Here is a 17,306-nt window from a genome sequence, read left to right on the forward strand (position 1 = left end):
AAAAAAAAAAAACATCTGCAACGTTAACAGTTCGGCCACCAAGAAAAGTCCATTCCAGTTGTTTAGGGAAAAAAAACAACAAAAAAAAAAACGACTACGGTAGGTCGGCGCGAACGTGAAAATATAATGTGAATTGTCCAGCACGCTAACCACTACGCCACAGAGCACTGCAGCTTAGTTTAGTCATGTTAAATAACTTCACATGAAAGAACTACGAAGCCAAACCGGTGTTCTCTTCTCAACTGTTCCTTGTGAACGATCCCCAAACGGTGTTAAGTGGTGGCAGGGGGAGGAGGAATTTATTAGAGAGAACATATTTTACCACTTCCATTGATCTTAACCGATTTTGGACGTGACTTCTCAGCAGAAAAAGTATAGAAATCTAAGATTATCAAGGAATTTGAGAAATAATAAGCCTATAACACACCTCAGATATTGTTCTGCATTTTGTGCATATTATATTTGCATGGAATATCTTGATTTTTAATCCTATTAAGGTCAAAATCCGACGGGAAAAAATGAGTTCATTTTATTTATATAGAGATTACCGTATCTTTCTGTTAAGTTACATTATTGTTTCAGCTACTTGGCCGTTTTTTTGGCCGTCTGTAGCATCCTCAGACTATTACAGAAATGTTCGCTAGCTAAAATTTTGTAAATAGAAAAGAGGATCATCAGCTGCTTACCATGTAGCTGTTTCAGAGATTTAAAAACAGAACAGATGTTAAATACATGGCTCTCTAGTGGATAATACCAGTTATATCTTTTTTTTAAGGAAAGTTCCCCCCTGCTCAGTTTGCAGAAAGGGATTTCGGTGCAATTCAATTCTTTTATGATACTTGTAAGTATTGGGACACAAGAAGTGCAGTTAAAGTACCGGCAGTGTTGTGTGCAACAGATGTAAGACAATGGAGACAGACCAGAACTCAGATATGGACAAAGCATATCCGGATGATTAAGCTATTGAGGTTGTTGAGATGTTTTGTTACCATCGTGATACCATTAAAGAACAAGGTGGAGCAGGTGCTAGTGTGATAGCAAGAATTAAGAGTGGATGGAGAGAGTTCAAAGAACTCCTACCATTATTAGTCAGTAGTCGACGAAGGTAAGTATAATGATGTATGGAAGTCAAACCCGGCCAGTGAGGCTTGAGGACATGTGTTGCATGGAGTGAAATCATATGAGAATAATATGAGGCCTTAAATGTGAGTTTTAAAGATAGACTTAACCTCAGAGGAAAATTAAATCTGGGTAGTACAAAGAGATGTGTGCAAAACAAGAGACTTTGATGGTATGGTCACATTGAAAGAATGGATGAAAGTTCTAGGGTTAGAAGATGTAGAACAGTTGAGGTAACGGGGTCAACTGACAGAGAAAGGCCAAGGAAAACATGTGATGAAGTGATAAGGATGGAGTTTATAAAAAAAGGATAAATAAAAACATGACCAAAGATAGGTCAGTTTATTGGTTAATTTCTTAGCGCTATCTAATGTATGCGTGCATGTAAAACAAAGAAAAAAAAAAACAAATATGAAAAATATCTTACTAACCCAGGCAATGGAATCGTATCTTTCAGGAGACCATGACGATCTAATATTCTCACCACATTATCAGCACTGAAAAAAAAACAAAGCAAATAAAAAATAAATTATGAAAGAAAATTTTAGATTAGTTTTTATATTTACCAAGGGAAACTAATCTTTTATTTGGTTACATATTACTCAGCAGTAATCGATTATTATATTAAAACAAAGCTAACATTTACTTCCCTATGGATTTTTTAATATACCATGAAACACATTTTTCTGATGCATGAAGAGAAATCTTTAATGATGTACTGATCTCGTTACCAATTTTGGATTTCATATTGGCTCAAGATCCTGGCTTGATCCTGGAAATGCAAAATCGTCTCCTTTAAAGATATCAGCTATGTGTGCCAACATTGAAAAAAAAAAAAAAAAAAAATTCTGTTCTAACAATACTCAGCTTTTCTTTTTAACGACATGGGAGTCACTACTTATCAAGACCGGAAAGTCACTCGAGGATAAGAGTTAATAATGAGTAAATGGTAGTCACTGAGACAATAGCATATTAATAGTTAATGGTGGAAATGGGGTACAATAACTTGTTCACATTGAACTTGAAGATCATTTATAGTTTGTTGGAAAGCAGGCTAGCAGAACAGAGTTCCACAGGCGGGCAGTTCTAGGAAAGAAGCTCTGTTCATGAAATTTACGTTTAGATCTAGCCACAGATAGAGAGTGGGGGAAATTATTGATGAGTGTTTTTTTGTGAACCTTTGGCATCTGATGTGGTAAACTGGATTACTTAAGGGGATGGCTCATCAAGAATTTGTTTATGTTGGACTTGAAGACAACAATATTGTAATCAGTTGGAAAGCAGAAAAACGAAACAGAGTTCCACGGGCGTGCATTTCCAAGAAAGAAGCTTTGTTCATGGAATCTACGTTTAGGTTTAGGCACAGATAAAAAGTGGGGGAAATTATTGATAGTGGTTTCAGTTAGACGAGTGTTTTTCGTGAAAGTCAGGACAGAAGGAACCATTGATTGGAACTCAGACAAGAACTTGCCATGAAAATAATGATAAAGCAGAGACAGGCTTGCAACGTCTTTTCTGTGGAAAAGAGGTTGCAGAGAACAGAAAAGGACATCTCCTACTAGACTATGAAGTCTATTTTGAACTCTGTCAAGGCAGGATAAGCTGCTTCTAGCAGCTTCTACCCAGATGTGGCAACAGTATTCAATCCTTGAACGTACTTGCCAAATGCAGTGTATGATAAGCGAGTGATAGATGTTGATCTCTACAATAATATGTGGATCTGATTGGTTAATTTAATAACAAAACATTAAAAAAATTACAGGTAAGTTTTTCTATCTCAGGTTCGATTTTAGCGAATTAAATTATAATGTGACATTCAAAGAATTAGGGGACCTAACAGCTTACACGTTTATAAATATTCTAAATATGGTTTCTAAGAATATCTAGATGCTCATTCAGATTGGCACTTATGGCGATAAACAAAAATGAAGAAAAACTTTTATCATGTACCTACTTGCCATGGAATGAAGATGGTAGATTCCAAAAATCACAAAAATTGATCAAGTAAATTGTTCTTATTTTTGAAAAACAAATTTGCCGTTTTTTACCAATAAGTGGAGGCTGAAGCTATTTTAATATTCTTCAAATTTCATTTTTAATTTATATAAAATGACCCTTCTAAAATATGTTTTCATAATTTGAAATATTTATGTTCTGAAAAAAAATAAAAATAAAAAAAAAATACATGCTATGTTAATTAATTAGTTTTTGGTTTTAAATCTTACATTTTTGTTATCTTTCGGCATTATCCCCCCAACCCCCAAATTGAAATGAAAATCGGTTTTCTGCCCTTGATTTTACCATCACCGCTACTTTTTTCCCCACTTATGAACACAGAGTGAAATTTGATTTTCTTGAATAATAAAAAAATACTTGATCAAATTATGTGATTTTTGAAATATTTCATCTTCATTGTGTGACTGATACGTACATCATACAGACATTTCTGTATTTTCTTTACTTTTAATTGCCGCCATAAGTGCCAATCTGAATAAGCACCAATATTTATTAATTGATTGTTCAGATTACTGTTCTCATCTTGGGTGTCATTCTGACAAAATGTCAGCAGATGTAACCACTGACCTTCTTCAGGTATATATTGACAATGGTTCTCATTGCTAAATAGTAGAAAGAATGTTTTGTGCCTTTTTCCAACAATCTATCGTCATAAGAATTCAAAATGGGTGGTTTTTCTGAAACAGAAAAAGCATTGAGTCGTTTCTATTTTCATATTAATTTGGCTCTGTACCAATTTGATGCAATGTTACTGATTTGGATTGTTCAAACTACTGTCTTCACCTTGAGTGTTTTAAAGATATATAATACTCTAATAAGATCTCGAGTAAAATACTGAGTTATCTCCCTTGGATACAAATTTTCGATAACATGAAAAAGAGTTTTTGGTGTGAGAGTTTATAATCTCGTTCTACCACATAGCACGTTCATACCAACTGAACAGAAAGAATTATTCTTTCACCTAAAAAGTTTGTGTCAAAGTTTTATTTTCTTTGTGAGTCTCTACATACAATGTTTGGGTCACTTTAAAAGTAATAACAATGTTACATGAATCAGGCAGAATTTCAATGAACGGTGTTCCTTTCCAACTGTGGAACATATTACCATGGGACTGCTCTCCTGCAGGCTACAACAAAAAATGTTATCTTCAAATCCAATGTTGACAAATACTTGTCAGAAATCGTCTTCAAATTTCATTCATTCCATTAATCATTCTCGATCCTGTCTTAATATATTTTTTTTACACAGGAATCACCACATCATCAAGGCCTGGAGGCCACTTGAGGATAAGGGTTAGTGGGTATACATTAATCAATGTGATTATAGCGTAGTAAACATAAGTAGTGGAAATTTTGTAGATTGGATTACTTAAGGGGACAGTTCATCAAGAATTTGTTTACGTTGGACTTGAAGACAATCAGATTGTAGTCAGCTGGAAAGCAAGCAAACGGAAGAAAGTTCCACAGGCGTGCAGTTCTAAGAAAGAAGCTTTGTGCAATCTACATTTAGGTTTAGGTACAGTGTGGGAAATTATTGATAGTGGTTTTGGCTAGATGAGTGTTTCTCATGAAAGTTTGGTGAGGGGGACCATAGATTGGAACTCAGATGAGCACTTGCCATGAAAATAATGATAAAGCCGCATTTATTTCACAATCATCTCATTAACTTTTATCCTTAGAAAAAAAACACAGAACCAAATAAAAAAAGGTTGTTTTAGTGCTGTTAGTAGAGCAGTATTATTATTATGTGATTTTCATTGTTGGATACAGGTTCAATCCTTGCAGCCGACAATTTCTTTCCTATTTTGCTCAATCAGTTCAATCAACATAATTTAATAAAAGAGAAAAAGAGAAATGGCTTACCCAGAGATAACGAGGTAGTTACCATTGTCGCGCTGCCAACAAAACTTGATGGGTCCATTTCCATTATCAGCCTCTGACAATGAGAATAATTCCTACAAAGAAATATGACAAATTAACGATTACCATTTTTAAGAAAATTTTTATTCAAAATTAGTTTTTCATTATTAAAGGTAAAGTATCAAACTATGGCGAAAGAACTGTAAAACTCTTGTTCTTCAACTAAAATCTTTGAATCATTAATCAATCCAACAACAGTCCACCATCTTGAAAATGATAAACTGCTTTCTGGCCAACAGTATGGACTTAGTTCTTTGGGACTGTTCTTACTGCTCTGTCAATTATTGGAATTATATTGATTTTCTTCATGTTCTATATCCTTTTCAGTTCTATGACAAGTTCCGCATTTTTTTTATTGTTTACAAGGGAGTCACCACTTATCAAGACCCGAAAGTCACTCGAGGATAAGGGTTAATGAATCTAAGGTTGTAGTTTAGTAATGGTTAATGGTTTAGATTGGGTAGAATTTGGATTATTTAAGGGGACGGTTCAACAAGAACTTGTTTACATTGGACTTGAAGGATACCATATTGTAATTGGCTGGGAAGCAGGCCAATGAAATAGTATTCCACATGCAAGCAATTCTAGGAAAAAAGCTTTGTTCATGGAATCTGCATTTAGAATTAGGTACAGATAAAGAGTGGGGAAGATTGTTGATAGCAGGTGTAGCTAGTTCAGTGCTTTTTGTGAAAGTTTGGTAAGGGGGGGGGCACCTAGTGGAGCTCAAACGATCACTTGCTATAAAAATAATAACTTGTCTAAGAAAAGAAAAACACAACCAGGCAGATCCAAGACGTGTGGCATTATTTGTGCCTTTACAGTTATCGTTTGCTTGGTAGAGAGAGTAGGTCTTGTTTTCCACACTGTTGATCTATTTTAAATTTAAATAGAGTACATCTGATCAAATAATCATACATTGCTTTTGATAAACAATTTCTTTCAAAGAACTTCCTAATTGTGAAACACATTACCATGGGACTGCTTCTCTGTGTAACCGTCATTAAATGACTTATTTCATTTTTACATCACTTTGATTTTCACCCTGTGGACTGCTGGGACAGCAAAATCTACACTTTGACAATTTCTTTCTTGTTAATTATTATGCCGTTTCGTCTCCTTGCTTGGGTGAGTTTATCTTTTTGTATCTCCATATCTCAAAGGATTTTGTGGTCTTTATAGATTATTATTACTAGGGCTATGACAAGATAATCTTGTATCATTGTTTTGACTCTTGAGTATACATCCGACACATTTAATCAATCGAGAACCACATCACTCTAAAAACATATAAGATATTAACTGATATAAACTGGAAAGTCCAAATAATGAAAAGAATATTCTCTAGTAATAGCCCTAGTTATCACTCTTATATTTTTCTTTTTTTTTACATAGGTATAACCATTAACAAGGCCAGAGACCACTCAATGATAAGGGTTAAGAGTGTACAGTAGTCAATTGGACAATATAGTAATCGTTAGTAATGAAAATTCGGTAAATTTGTTAACTTATATGGAACGGCTCATCAAAAATTTGTTTACATTAGACTTGAAGACAACCATATTGTAGTCAGCTGGAAAGTAGGAAAACGGAAGACAGTTCCACAGGTGTGCAGTTCTAAGAAAGAAGCTTTGTTCATGGAATCTACGTTTAGATTTAGGCACAGATAAAGAGTGGGAGGAATTATTGATAGTGTTTTCAGCTAGACGAGTGTTTCTTGTGAAAGTTTGGCGAGGGGGGGGGACCATAGATTGAAGCTCATTTGAGCACTTGCCGGGAAAATAACGATAAAGCAGAGACAAACTCGCAACATCTCTTCTGTGAAATAGAGGTTACAGGGAAGAGAAAAGGACATCTACGAGGCTACGAAGTCTATTTTGAACTCTATCAAGGCAGGACAAGTCCTTTCTAGCAGCTCCTGCCCAGATGTGGCAACAGTACTCCATCCTTGGACATACCTGACTCTTATATAGATAGAGAATTGCATCAGCAGTGAGATATCTACTGGATCGATAGAAGGATCCCACCATTTTTCCAGCTGCCTTGGCAACAAATTTGATGTATGTGTTCCATTTAAGATCAGGAGTAAAGGTTAAGCCCAGAAGCTTGTCAAAACATGAGGCCTCCCCAAGACCAGAGCCATTCATTTCAATTGATGCCAGATGGGGATCAGAACGTTGATGATGTAAAGATAGACGCTTGGTTTTGGATGCATTAAAAGTAACCAGCCACTCTTTTCCCCACTGTACCATGTGCTCAAGATCAGAGGAGAGAGAATCGGAGAGAACTCGGTCGTTTATGGTCTAAGATGTGTTACCATAGATGGTAGTGTCATCAGCGTAAATGTCTACGAATGATGTAAAGATGTGATTTGGAAGATCATTAATGTAGATCAGGAAAAGAGTTGGCCCCAAGATGGACCCCTGAGGGACTTCAGCATTAATACTGTGAGCTTCTGATTTTTGCCCATCAACTACTACTCTTATGAACCTATCAGAGAGAAATGATTTAATAATTGAGAAGATATTTCCAGCTATACCATAGCTGGAGATCTTGTGAAGTAAACCTTTATGCCATATCCTATCAAAGGCCTTTCATATGTCAAGAGCAATTGCCATAGAAAGGTTGCTTCTGTCGAGAGATTCGCTAATCCTATGAGATATAACTGTAAGCACATCTGCTGTAGATCTAGCAGAGCGGAAACCATATTGCATGTCACTAAGAAGGTTATTTTTGCTGAGATGGTTGTTTATTTAACACGGATTCCAGCAACATACCCATGACGCACAGGAGACTTATTGGCCTGTACTGAGAGGGGGATGAGTGATCACCTGAATTCTTAAATACAGGGCATACTGATGAGATTTTCCAGGGTGATGGGAAGCAATTCTCCTTAAGACAACGTTTAAACAGTTTTGTAAGTATGGGCGCTAGTTCTGGTTGAAGTTTTTTGAGTACTATAATTGGAATACCATCAGGGCCCGTTGCTTTACTGGAATCAAGGTTTTTGATTAGCTTGGCAACATCACGTACAGATATTTGTATATCACATAGCGTGTTTTCTGATACAGGAGGAAATATTGGGGGTTGGCGGCCTTGGTCGCAAAGGGTAGAATTAGCTGCAAAGTTCTTGGTAAAGAGTTTGGCTTTGTCTGATGCTGACAAGATTACCTCAGGTCCATTAGTTGGGATAGAGCACACGCCTCTGTTCAAATTTTTGTTATTAATGTTATTATTGGTACTTGTACAGTTTAATCAAGACATTAATACATGCAAATATCGAAAAAAGATTATATTTTACATATCCGTTTTGGACTGAAGATCTCCGAAAAAAATTTCACTTAATTTGATCAAGTAGTTTGTTTTTTTTACAGCGGAAAAACACGTTTTTATAACAGCACGTTGAATCTTTGAATTTTTGAACACACCATGGGGAGATAACTCAGTTTAAAGCACCGACACCCCCTCCCCATCTTTAATACTAACTTTTCTTTCCTAAAAATCGAAACATGACTACCTTTTGCCCGGTATCATAAGAAATTGTTTTGTTTTTTTCGCTGTAAAAAAAAAACAAAAAAAAAACTACTTGATGAAATTAAGTGTAATTTTTTTCCCGGAGAACTTCATTCCATAACGGATACGTACAATATAACCTTTTTTCGATATTTTCATTTTTTAATGTCTTGATTAAACTGTATAAGTACCTTATTACTAGGTGTGTCAGAAATTTTGTGAAAATAGTGAATAATTCCACTCCATCTTTCCAAGCTTATAACTCCTCAAAAAATGTAATTCAAGCCCTAATTTTTTTTTCAATTAAAAGGAGCAAGGACCAAGGTTTCATTAAAAAAACAAACAAACAAAAAAAAAACAATGTGTTTTTTTTTAAAAAAAAGGTTTTAAACTTCGGACTTTACAGGTAAATTTCTAAAAAACAGTTCTTTTTTTTGTTTTAAATTTGAATATATTATTTATTGACCTTTTCTCTTCAATTTGTGATATATAAAACTTTGGTACATAAATTAATTATTTACTTTTTAATAGACATTTCAAAATGGGAGGCGTGAATTATTCGACCCCCTGTCTTTCCAAGCTTAGGTGTATCAGAATTTTTGTAGGAATTTTTGACACCCCTAACACGAAACTGGGAATAAAATATAAAATTTCGTAATTTCTCTGTTAAAAGTGGGTTATTTATTTTCTTTATGGATTATACTTCCAAAATAAACTATTAAAGTTGTTTTAAAAGTAATAGAAATATATATATATTTTTTAAACAGTAATGAATTTTCCGAACTCAATATTTTTCAATTTTTAAACTTTAAAAATCTATCAAAATTTTTCTATTGATTCTATTTTTACGATATTTTCAGGGTCAATGTGAAATTTTATGTTCTTTCCAATAAACCGAATATAATATTTTAGATAAACGTTTTTTTTTTAATTCACGCCCCCCCTTTTTCAAGTGTCTATTAAAAAGTAAATAATTAATTTACTCACAAATTGAAGAGAAAAGGTCAATAAATAATATATTCAAATTTAAAACAAAAAAAAACGTAGTGTTTTTTAGAATTTTACCTGTAAAGTTTGAAGTTTAAAACCTTTTTTTTTAACCACGTTATTTGTTTTTTCTTTTTTTAATGGAACCTTGGTCCTTGCTCCTTTAATTGAAAAAAAATTAGGGCTTGAATTGCATTTTTCGAGGAGTTATTACTATTATTATTATTATTATTACTATTATTATAATTATGAGGGGGTGTTCCAAAAGTAATGGTTTCTATTTTTTTTCTTAAATATTTATTTAGTTTAAATTTGTTTTTTGAAGATATTTTTTAAGGCTGTTAAAACATAATAGCCCAAATTAATAGATTTTTACATTTTTTTTCAGGGGTAAACTACTTTCTTCTACTAAAAATGGATAAGATATTCACTCCGGTCCCTTTCTATAGTTTCTCTCTTAAAAGTTCCCACCTTAACCACCCCCTAAAAAAAGAGGACCTTTTATAATAAATATAAACAAATTTTAGATCGATTAGTTATTTTTTTATATTAATGTATATTTTTATTTTACTATTTTTTTTTAAATAGCAACGTTTTATTCCGCTTATTTGTTAAAAAGTTTCAAACGTACAAAAAAAAAAGATTTTTTCTTCATATTAAAAAAAGAATGGAATAATTAATGTTGTCCAAAAATGTGCCAAGACGAAGATGAAAATGTGACATTTGCTAATATATAAACAACAAATAACATTAATAAGTTTAAGAAACTCGCATGTTCAAAACAAAAAAGTTTGTTACCTTCATCGTTGGCTTCCTTGACAACAAGAAAATATTTTTGCACATGCGTATTACAAATCTCTATCGATGTAGAGTTGTCTGCTCTTGTTTCTCTTTTGTATTTTTAGAGTTCTCTGCCCTTGTTTTTAACTGTACACCGCTAACACCGTTTTATTGTTATTTGAATTCGATGTTCGAATTTTGAAAAATGTCTAAACCTCTTTTTCCTTCCCTAGTCCCGAAGGCCGTTGATCCTTTTTGGTTTCCTGTTGATAAGCCATGTTTAGACGAATCTGAGATTAGTGCTCTGGAGTCGGACTATAATAACTGGGTCAGTAATTCAGAACGTCCGTTATTCTTTTAACGATTTCTTAATTTCGGTTAAAATTTAATTGTGTTGTTTTCTTTAGAATGTTGTATTCTTTGCTTTTGTGCCTCGAAGTTAAATATATTTTTGACGTAGATGAAGATTCGTATATTTACTCTAATTGAGATGAATGTTTAAATGAAAATTAAATAATCTCAACGTGAACGAAGTGTATGCATACTAAATTTCTTGGTGCTTGTATTGCTTCATACCGTGGTATTTCTTTTAGGTAGGATTTTCGGTGGGAGGGGAGGGTGTTTTATACCTATTCTATACTTCAACCTTACAATTAAATAAAAAAAAAAAATCATAAAACTTGGAAATACGATTTAAAAAAAAATAGCGCGGATCACTCTCTGCACTAGCACCTTTTTATTTATTTTTTTTATTTATTTATTGTGAAAGTGCACTGGGGGTTGGGGGACCACCCGAAGGCTTACCTTTAAGAAGTTGATTACGATGAGGTTGGAAATAAGAAAATGCCTTTCGGAATAAACACTCTTTGCAGGTTGGACAACCAGTGAGTGCACCAACCACTGCACCAGTGCACCAATGCACCATTGACTGTCTTCGAGTGGTCCCTTAGTGAGCTTTCACCCTCTTTTTTTTTTTTTTTTTTTTTTTTAACTTTAATTGCAACTCCACATTCACCGTTAAATTGACGATTTTTATAAGTTTTCGGGTATGCTGAAAACAAATATCACATTTAAATTTGGGGAAATAACAAGTAGTTTTCTGGATATTGACCTTTATTATGTGAGAAAAAGTTAAACTCACTTGACTTGAGGAGGTTGGTGATCGAAGGAGGGTCGGGTTCGTTTTAGACTAAGCAAAACCGGTGACGTTTGACTCTTGTTTATGTCTGCTGCAGTGCTGCTGTTGCTTCTCATGGAAATGCTTGTATATGAATGACTGTTACTAGTGACGCACTGACGCTTATCTCGGGGGGGGGGGTAACCTTTGTCTTTTAAGACTAAACGGAGGCATCAGTAATCCTTTGTTTTTAGTTGCATTGCTATGTTTTTTTCCCAAATGATAAAGTACTAATGCGTATGCTTGTTAGAAAACACCCCTCCCCTGTGTTAAGAATGGCGACAGCCACTGACATTCATTAAGTAATACACAGGAGAAAAATGTCTTAATACTTTTTTTTTTTTTTTTTTTTTTTTTTACACAGTGATCACCACTTATCAAGGCCCGGAAGCCACTCAGGGATAAGGGTTATTGCAAGTACATCACGTTAGTGAGGAGATTTTATGAAGTGTTTAATTAGGGGGGCGGTTCATTAGGAATTTGTTAACATTAGACTTGAAGACATCCAAGTTGTAGTCCGGAGGGAAGCAGGCAGACGGAACAGAGTTCCACAGGCGTGCAGTTCTAAGAAAGAAGCTTTGCTCATGAAATCCGCGTTTTGATTTAGGCACAGATATAGAGTGGGGGAAATTTTTCACAGTGGATTCAGCTAGACGGGTGTTTTTCGTGAAAGTTTGGCGAGGGGGGACCAGGGATTGGAGTTCAGACGAGCACCTGCCATGAAAATAACGATAAAACAAGGATAGGCTCGCAACGTCTCTTCTGTGGGAGAGGGGTTGCAGGGTAGAGAAAAGGGCATCCCCCACTAAACCACGAAGTCTATTTTGTACTCTGTCAAGGCATGATAGGCTGTTTTTGGCAGCTCCTGCCCAGATATGGCAACAGCATTCCATCCTTGGCCGTACTTGGCTTTTATATAGATAGAGAATTGCATCAGTAGTGAGATATCTTCTGGAGCGGTAGAAGGATCCCACCATCTTTCCTGCGACCTTGGCAACAGACTTGATGTACGTGTTCCATTTCAGATCAGGAGTAAAGGTCAAACCCAGAAGCTTGTCAAAACACGGGGCCTCACCCAGACGAGAGCCATCCATCACAATTGATGCCAGCTGGGGATCAGAGCGTTGATGATGTAAGGATAGGAGTTTGGTTTTAGATGCATTAAAGGTAACCAGCCACATCTTCCCCCACTGAACCACGCGCTCGAGATCAGAGGAGAGAGAATCCGAGAGAACTTCGTCATTTACAGCCTTTGATGTGTTGCCGTAGATGGTCGTGTCATCAGCATAGATGTCAACGAATGATTTAAGTATGTGTTTAGGGAGGTCATTGATGTAGATCAGGAAGAGAGTTGGGCCGAGGATTGACCCCTGAGGGACTCCAGCATTTATATTGCAGGCCTCCGATTTTTGTCCATCTACCACTACTCTTATGAGCCTATCGGAGAGAAATGATTTAATGATTGAGAAAACATTTCCAGTTATACCGTAGCTGGAAATCTTGTGAAGTAGACCCTTATGCCAAACTTTGTCAAAGGCCTTTGATATGTCAAGAGCAATTGCCCTAGAAAAGAAGCCTTTGTCAAGAGATTCACTAATCCTGTGGGATATAACCGTCAGCACATCTGCGGTAGATCTTGCAGAGCGGAAACCATATTGTGTGTCACTAAGAAGGTTGTTTCTGCTGAGGTGGTTGACTATTTCTCTATTTAATATTGATTCCAGTAACTTACTCATAACACAGAGAAGACTTATTGGTCTGTACTGAGAGGGAGATGACTTATCACCTGAATTCTTAAATACAGGGCAAACTGATGAGGTCTTCCAGGGAGTCGGAAAGCACTTCTCCTTAAGGCAGCGCTTAAATAGTTTCGTAAGTATGGAAGCAAGTTCTGGTTGAAGCTTTTTTAACACTATAATTGGGATGCCATCAGGGCCAGTTGCTTTACTGGAATCTAGGTTTTTTATTAGCTTGGCGACCTCATGCACGGATATTTGTATGTTACCTAGCTTGTTCTGTGTTATAGGAGGAAATATGGGGAGTTGATGGCCTTCGTCGCATAGGGTAGAATTAGCTGCAAAGTTCTTTGCAAATAGTTTGGCCTTGTCTGACGCTGACGAGATAACCTCTGGTCCATTGATAATGGTTGGGATAGAACACACACTTCTGTTCAGGATCCTATTTGTTAATACTCAGAAAACTACTTGTCTGATCCAAATTAAAACATTTTCAGCAGACCCGAAAACCTGTAAAAGTCGTCAATTTAACGGCGAGTATCGAGTTGCAGTTAAAGTAAAAAATTTACCAGATTTTCAAGTCAAAATCAATTTTATGGTATCTTTTTATTAAATTGTTAGGTGAAAGTAGACCAACACAAACGTACCTTAAAAAACTTGTTTTCTAGGGATTTTCGAGTGTGCTGAAAATGAAAATTGCATTTACAATTGGGGCTAACAACTAGTTTTCACAATATTGAAAGCATGTGGCCAAAGTGGATAACTTGTTATTCATTGGCTGATGGCTTAATTGAAATGAATGCCTCTTGTCTTAGGGAGGCTCCATGTTTTGACAAGCTTCTAGGTCTGACCTTTACTCCCGATCTGAAATGGCACACATATATCAAAACTGTTGCCAAGGCTGCTGGAAAGATGGTGGAATCGTTCTACCGCTCCATTAGATATCTCAGTGCTGATGCAATTCTCTACCTGTATAAGAGCCAAGTACGTCTAACGATGGAGTACTGTTGTAACATCCGGCAGAAGCAGCTTATGCTGGCTTGACAGAGTTCTAAATGGACTTTGTAGTCTAGTAAGGGCTGCTCTTTTTTCTTCTCTTCAATCTCTTTCCCACAAAAGAGATGTTGCAAGCATATCTCTGCTTTATCATTATTTTCATGGCAGGTGCTGGTCTGAGCTCCAATCTATGGTCCTCACTGACCTGACTTTCATGAAAAATACTTGTCTATCAATAATTTCCCCACTCTTTATCTGTACCTAAACCTAAATGCAGATTCCATGAACAAAGGTTCTTAGAACTGCACGCTTGTGGAACTCATTCCATTTTCCTATTTTCCAACTGACTACAATTTGGTTATCTTCAAGTCCAACGTGAACAAATTCTTGAGTCATCACCTTAATTAATCCAATTTACCAAATTTCACTACTAAAAATTACTACTACATTTTCCCATTGACTACTGTACACTCATTAACCCTTATACTTGAGTGGCCTCCAGGCCTTGATAAGTGATGACTCCTTTGTAAAAAAAAAAAAAAATTTTTAAGTGTGTATTTCTCAATACAAAATGTGCATTTCTCAATAGATTTTAACTCAAAATGGTGCTATGATTTGTAACTTCACCAATTAACCTCATATCAGTGTTTCCAATTAAGATTTTCAAAACCTGCTAAAAAAAATTTCTTCCCTCAAAAGATAATAAAAATAATAAATTTATGAAAAAGTTTATCAATATCCAGAATTTTATTGGCTTATTATGTCTGTTTTTCACAGCAGGGCAAATTGACTCACCATGTAAACTTGTGAGAAATATTAAGGTACTTATGCACTTATGTTACGCTGCTGAAATAATAATGTTATTATTTAGAAAGCCATTCTTAACATGAGGAGGTTGTATTCTGTACTTTTCCTTAACAATTTAATTTTAAAAAATATTGTAAAACTTGAATTTAACTTGAAAATACTATTTTAAAAAATAGCACCGTAACATAAGTGCATAAGCACCAATATTAATTTGTACATTAATGATCTCCCAAAACACATACTTAAATCATTCGTTGACATCTATGCTGATGACACGACCATCTATGGCAGCACATCAAAGGCCGTAAATGACAAAGTTCTCTCTGATTCTCTCTCCTCTGCTCTTGTGCACATGGTACAGTGGGGGAAGAGGTGGCTGGTTACTTTTAATGCATCTATAACCAAGCTCCTATCTTTACATCATCAATGCTCTGATCCCCATCTGGCATCAATTGAAATGGATGGCTCTCGTCTTGGGGAGGCTCCATGTTTTGATAAGCTTTTGGGTTTGCTCCTGATCTGAAATGGAATATGTACATCAAATCTGTTGCCAAGGTCGCTGGGAAAATGGTGGGATCCTTCTACCACTCCAGAAGATATCTCACTACTGATGCAATTCTCTATCTACATAAAAGCTGAGTATGTCCAAGGATGGAGTACTGCGGCCACATCTGGACAGGAGCTTCTAAAAACAGCCTATCCTGCCTTGACAGAATACAAAATAGACTTCATGGTTTAGTGGGGGATGCCCTTTTCCTGCCTTGACAGAATACAAAATAGACTTCATGGTTTAGTGGGGGATGCCCTTTTCTCTTCCCTGCAACCTCTCTCCTACAGAAGAGACGTTGCAAGCCTTTGTTTTATCATTATTTCCATGGCAAGTGCTCGTCTGAACTCCAATCTCTCGTCCCCCTTCACCAATCTTTCACAATAAACACCTATCTAGCTGGAACCACTGTCAATAATTTTTCCCACTCTTTATCTGTGCCTAAATCAAAACGTAGATTCCATGAACAAAACTTCTTTCTTAGAACTGCACGCCTGTGGAACTCTCCCACTTGCCTGTTTCCCACCTGACTTCAACTTGGATGACTTCAAGTCCAACATTAACAAATTCCTGATGAACCGCCCCCTTAAGTAAGGCACTTTATCAAATCTCCTATATTAACGTTTACTATGACACTATCCCATTGATTACTGTACACGCAATAACCCTTATCCCCAAGTGGCTTCCAGGCCTTGATAAGTGGTGACCTCCATGTGAAAAAAAAAAAATTTGTCTGATTTTTTTGTTATTAGTTTTATTTCATTTTTTTTATTCTGCTATGGTACTGACTCGATTTGAACTTTGCACACCAGGTTGTCAGTTCGTGTTCTTAACCATTTCATCATTACCATCCCACCACCTTCTACTAACACGAAGCAAATAAAAATTACACCTTCGAAGCAAAATATTTTTTGTTGGACTATTCCACATGTCAATAATTATTGGACTATTCCACATGTCAATAATTATTGGACCATTCCACATGTCAATAATTATTGGACCATTCCACATGTCAATAATTATTGGACCATTCCACATGTCAATAATTATTGGACCATTCCACATGTCAATAATTATTGGACCATTCCACATGTCAATAATTATTGGACCATTCCACATGTCAATAATTATTGGACCATTCCACATGTCAATAATTATTGGACTATTCCACATGTCAATAATTATTGAACACAAGTGGATCAAATGTATGTTCAGTACCACAATTAAAATCTTTTCTTTTTTTTTTTTTAATATTTTGATTCACCCTGAACTGTACACATTACCACTGAAATTTAAGGGGCAACTGAGAATAAGAGTCACCTTAAGTGAAGAGTTGTGTAGCAAAATTTAAAAGAATTTTTTTTTTACACAGGAATCACCACTTATCAAGGTCCGGAGGTCACTCGAGGATAAGGGTTAATGGGTATACATTAGTCAATGTGATTATAGCGTAGTAAACATAAGTAGTGGGAATTTTATAAATTGGATTACATAGGGCGACGGTTCATCAAGAACTTGTTTACGTTGGACTTGAAGACAATCAGATTGTAGTCTGCTGGAAAGCAGGCAATTCAAAGAGAGTTCCACAGGCATACAGTTCTAAGAAAGAAGCTTTGTTTATGGAATCTGCATTTAGGCTTAGGCACAGATAAAGAGTGTGGGAAATTACTAATAGTGGTTTTGGCTAGATGAGTGTTTTTTGTGAAAGTTTG

General features: G+C 35.6%; 2 protein-coding genes across 4 annotated transcripts in view; one reads left to right on the top strand and one right to left on the bottom strand.

Annotated features, from left to right (window-relative positions):
• LOC145253575 (WD repeat-containing protein 19-like) overlaps positions 1–10,412 on the bottom strand; it is a 144,236-nt gene extending 133,824 nt beyond the window's left edge. The window contains exons 1-3 of the mRNA XM_080112947.1: positions 10,350–10,412; positions 4,998–5,089; positions 1,551–1,616 (exon numbers count right to left, since the gene is read on the bottom strand). Of these exons, the coding sequence (XP_079969073.1) occupies positions 1,551–1,616; positions 4,998–5,089; positions 10,350–10,394 (203 nt within the window). The 5' untranslated portion in view covers positions 10,395–10,412. The remainder of the gene's footprint in view (positions 1–1,550; positions 1,617–4,997; positions 5,090–10,349) is intronic.
• Positions 10,413–10,484: 72 nt separating this feature from the next.
• Positions 10,485–17,306, top strand: part of LOC145253591 (anaphase-promoting complex subunit 15-like) — a 64,465-nt gene continuing 57,643 nt past the window's right edge. For all 3 annotated transcript variants that reach the window (XR_013863760.1, XM_080112948.1, XM_080112949.1), the window contains exon 1: positions 10,485–10,659. Coding sequence is in view for 2 of the 3 variants with exons in the window: in XM_080112948.1 (XP_079969074.1) it covers positions 10,537–10,659 (123 nt within the window). In the remaining variant the exon portion in view is untranslated. The remainder of the gene's footprint in view (positions 10,660–17,306) is intronic.

This window comes from Euprymna scolopes, chromosome 3 (genome assembly GCF_053919585.1).
Source record: "Euprymna scolopes isolate OS-2025 chromosome 3, ASM5391958v1, whole genome shotgun sequence".
Classification (NCBI taxonomy): domain Eukaryota; kingdom Metazoa; phylum Mollusca; class Cephalopoda; order Sepiida; family Sepiolidae; genus Euprymna; species Euprymna scolopes.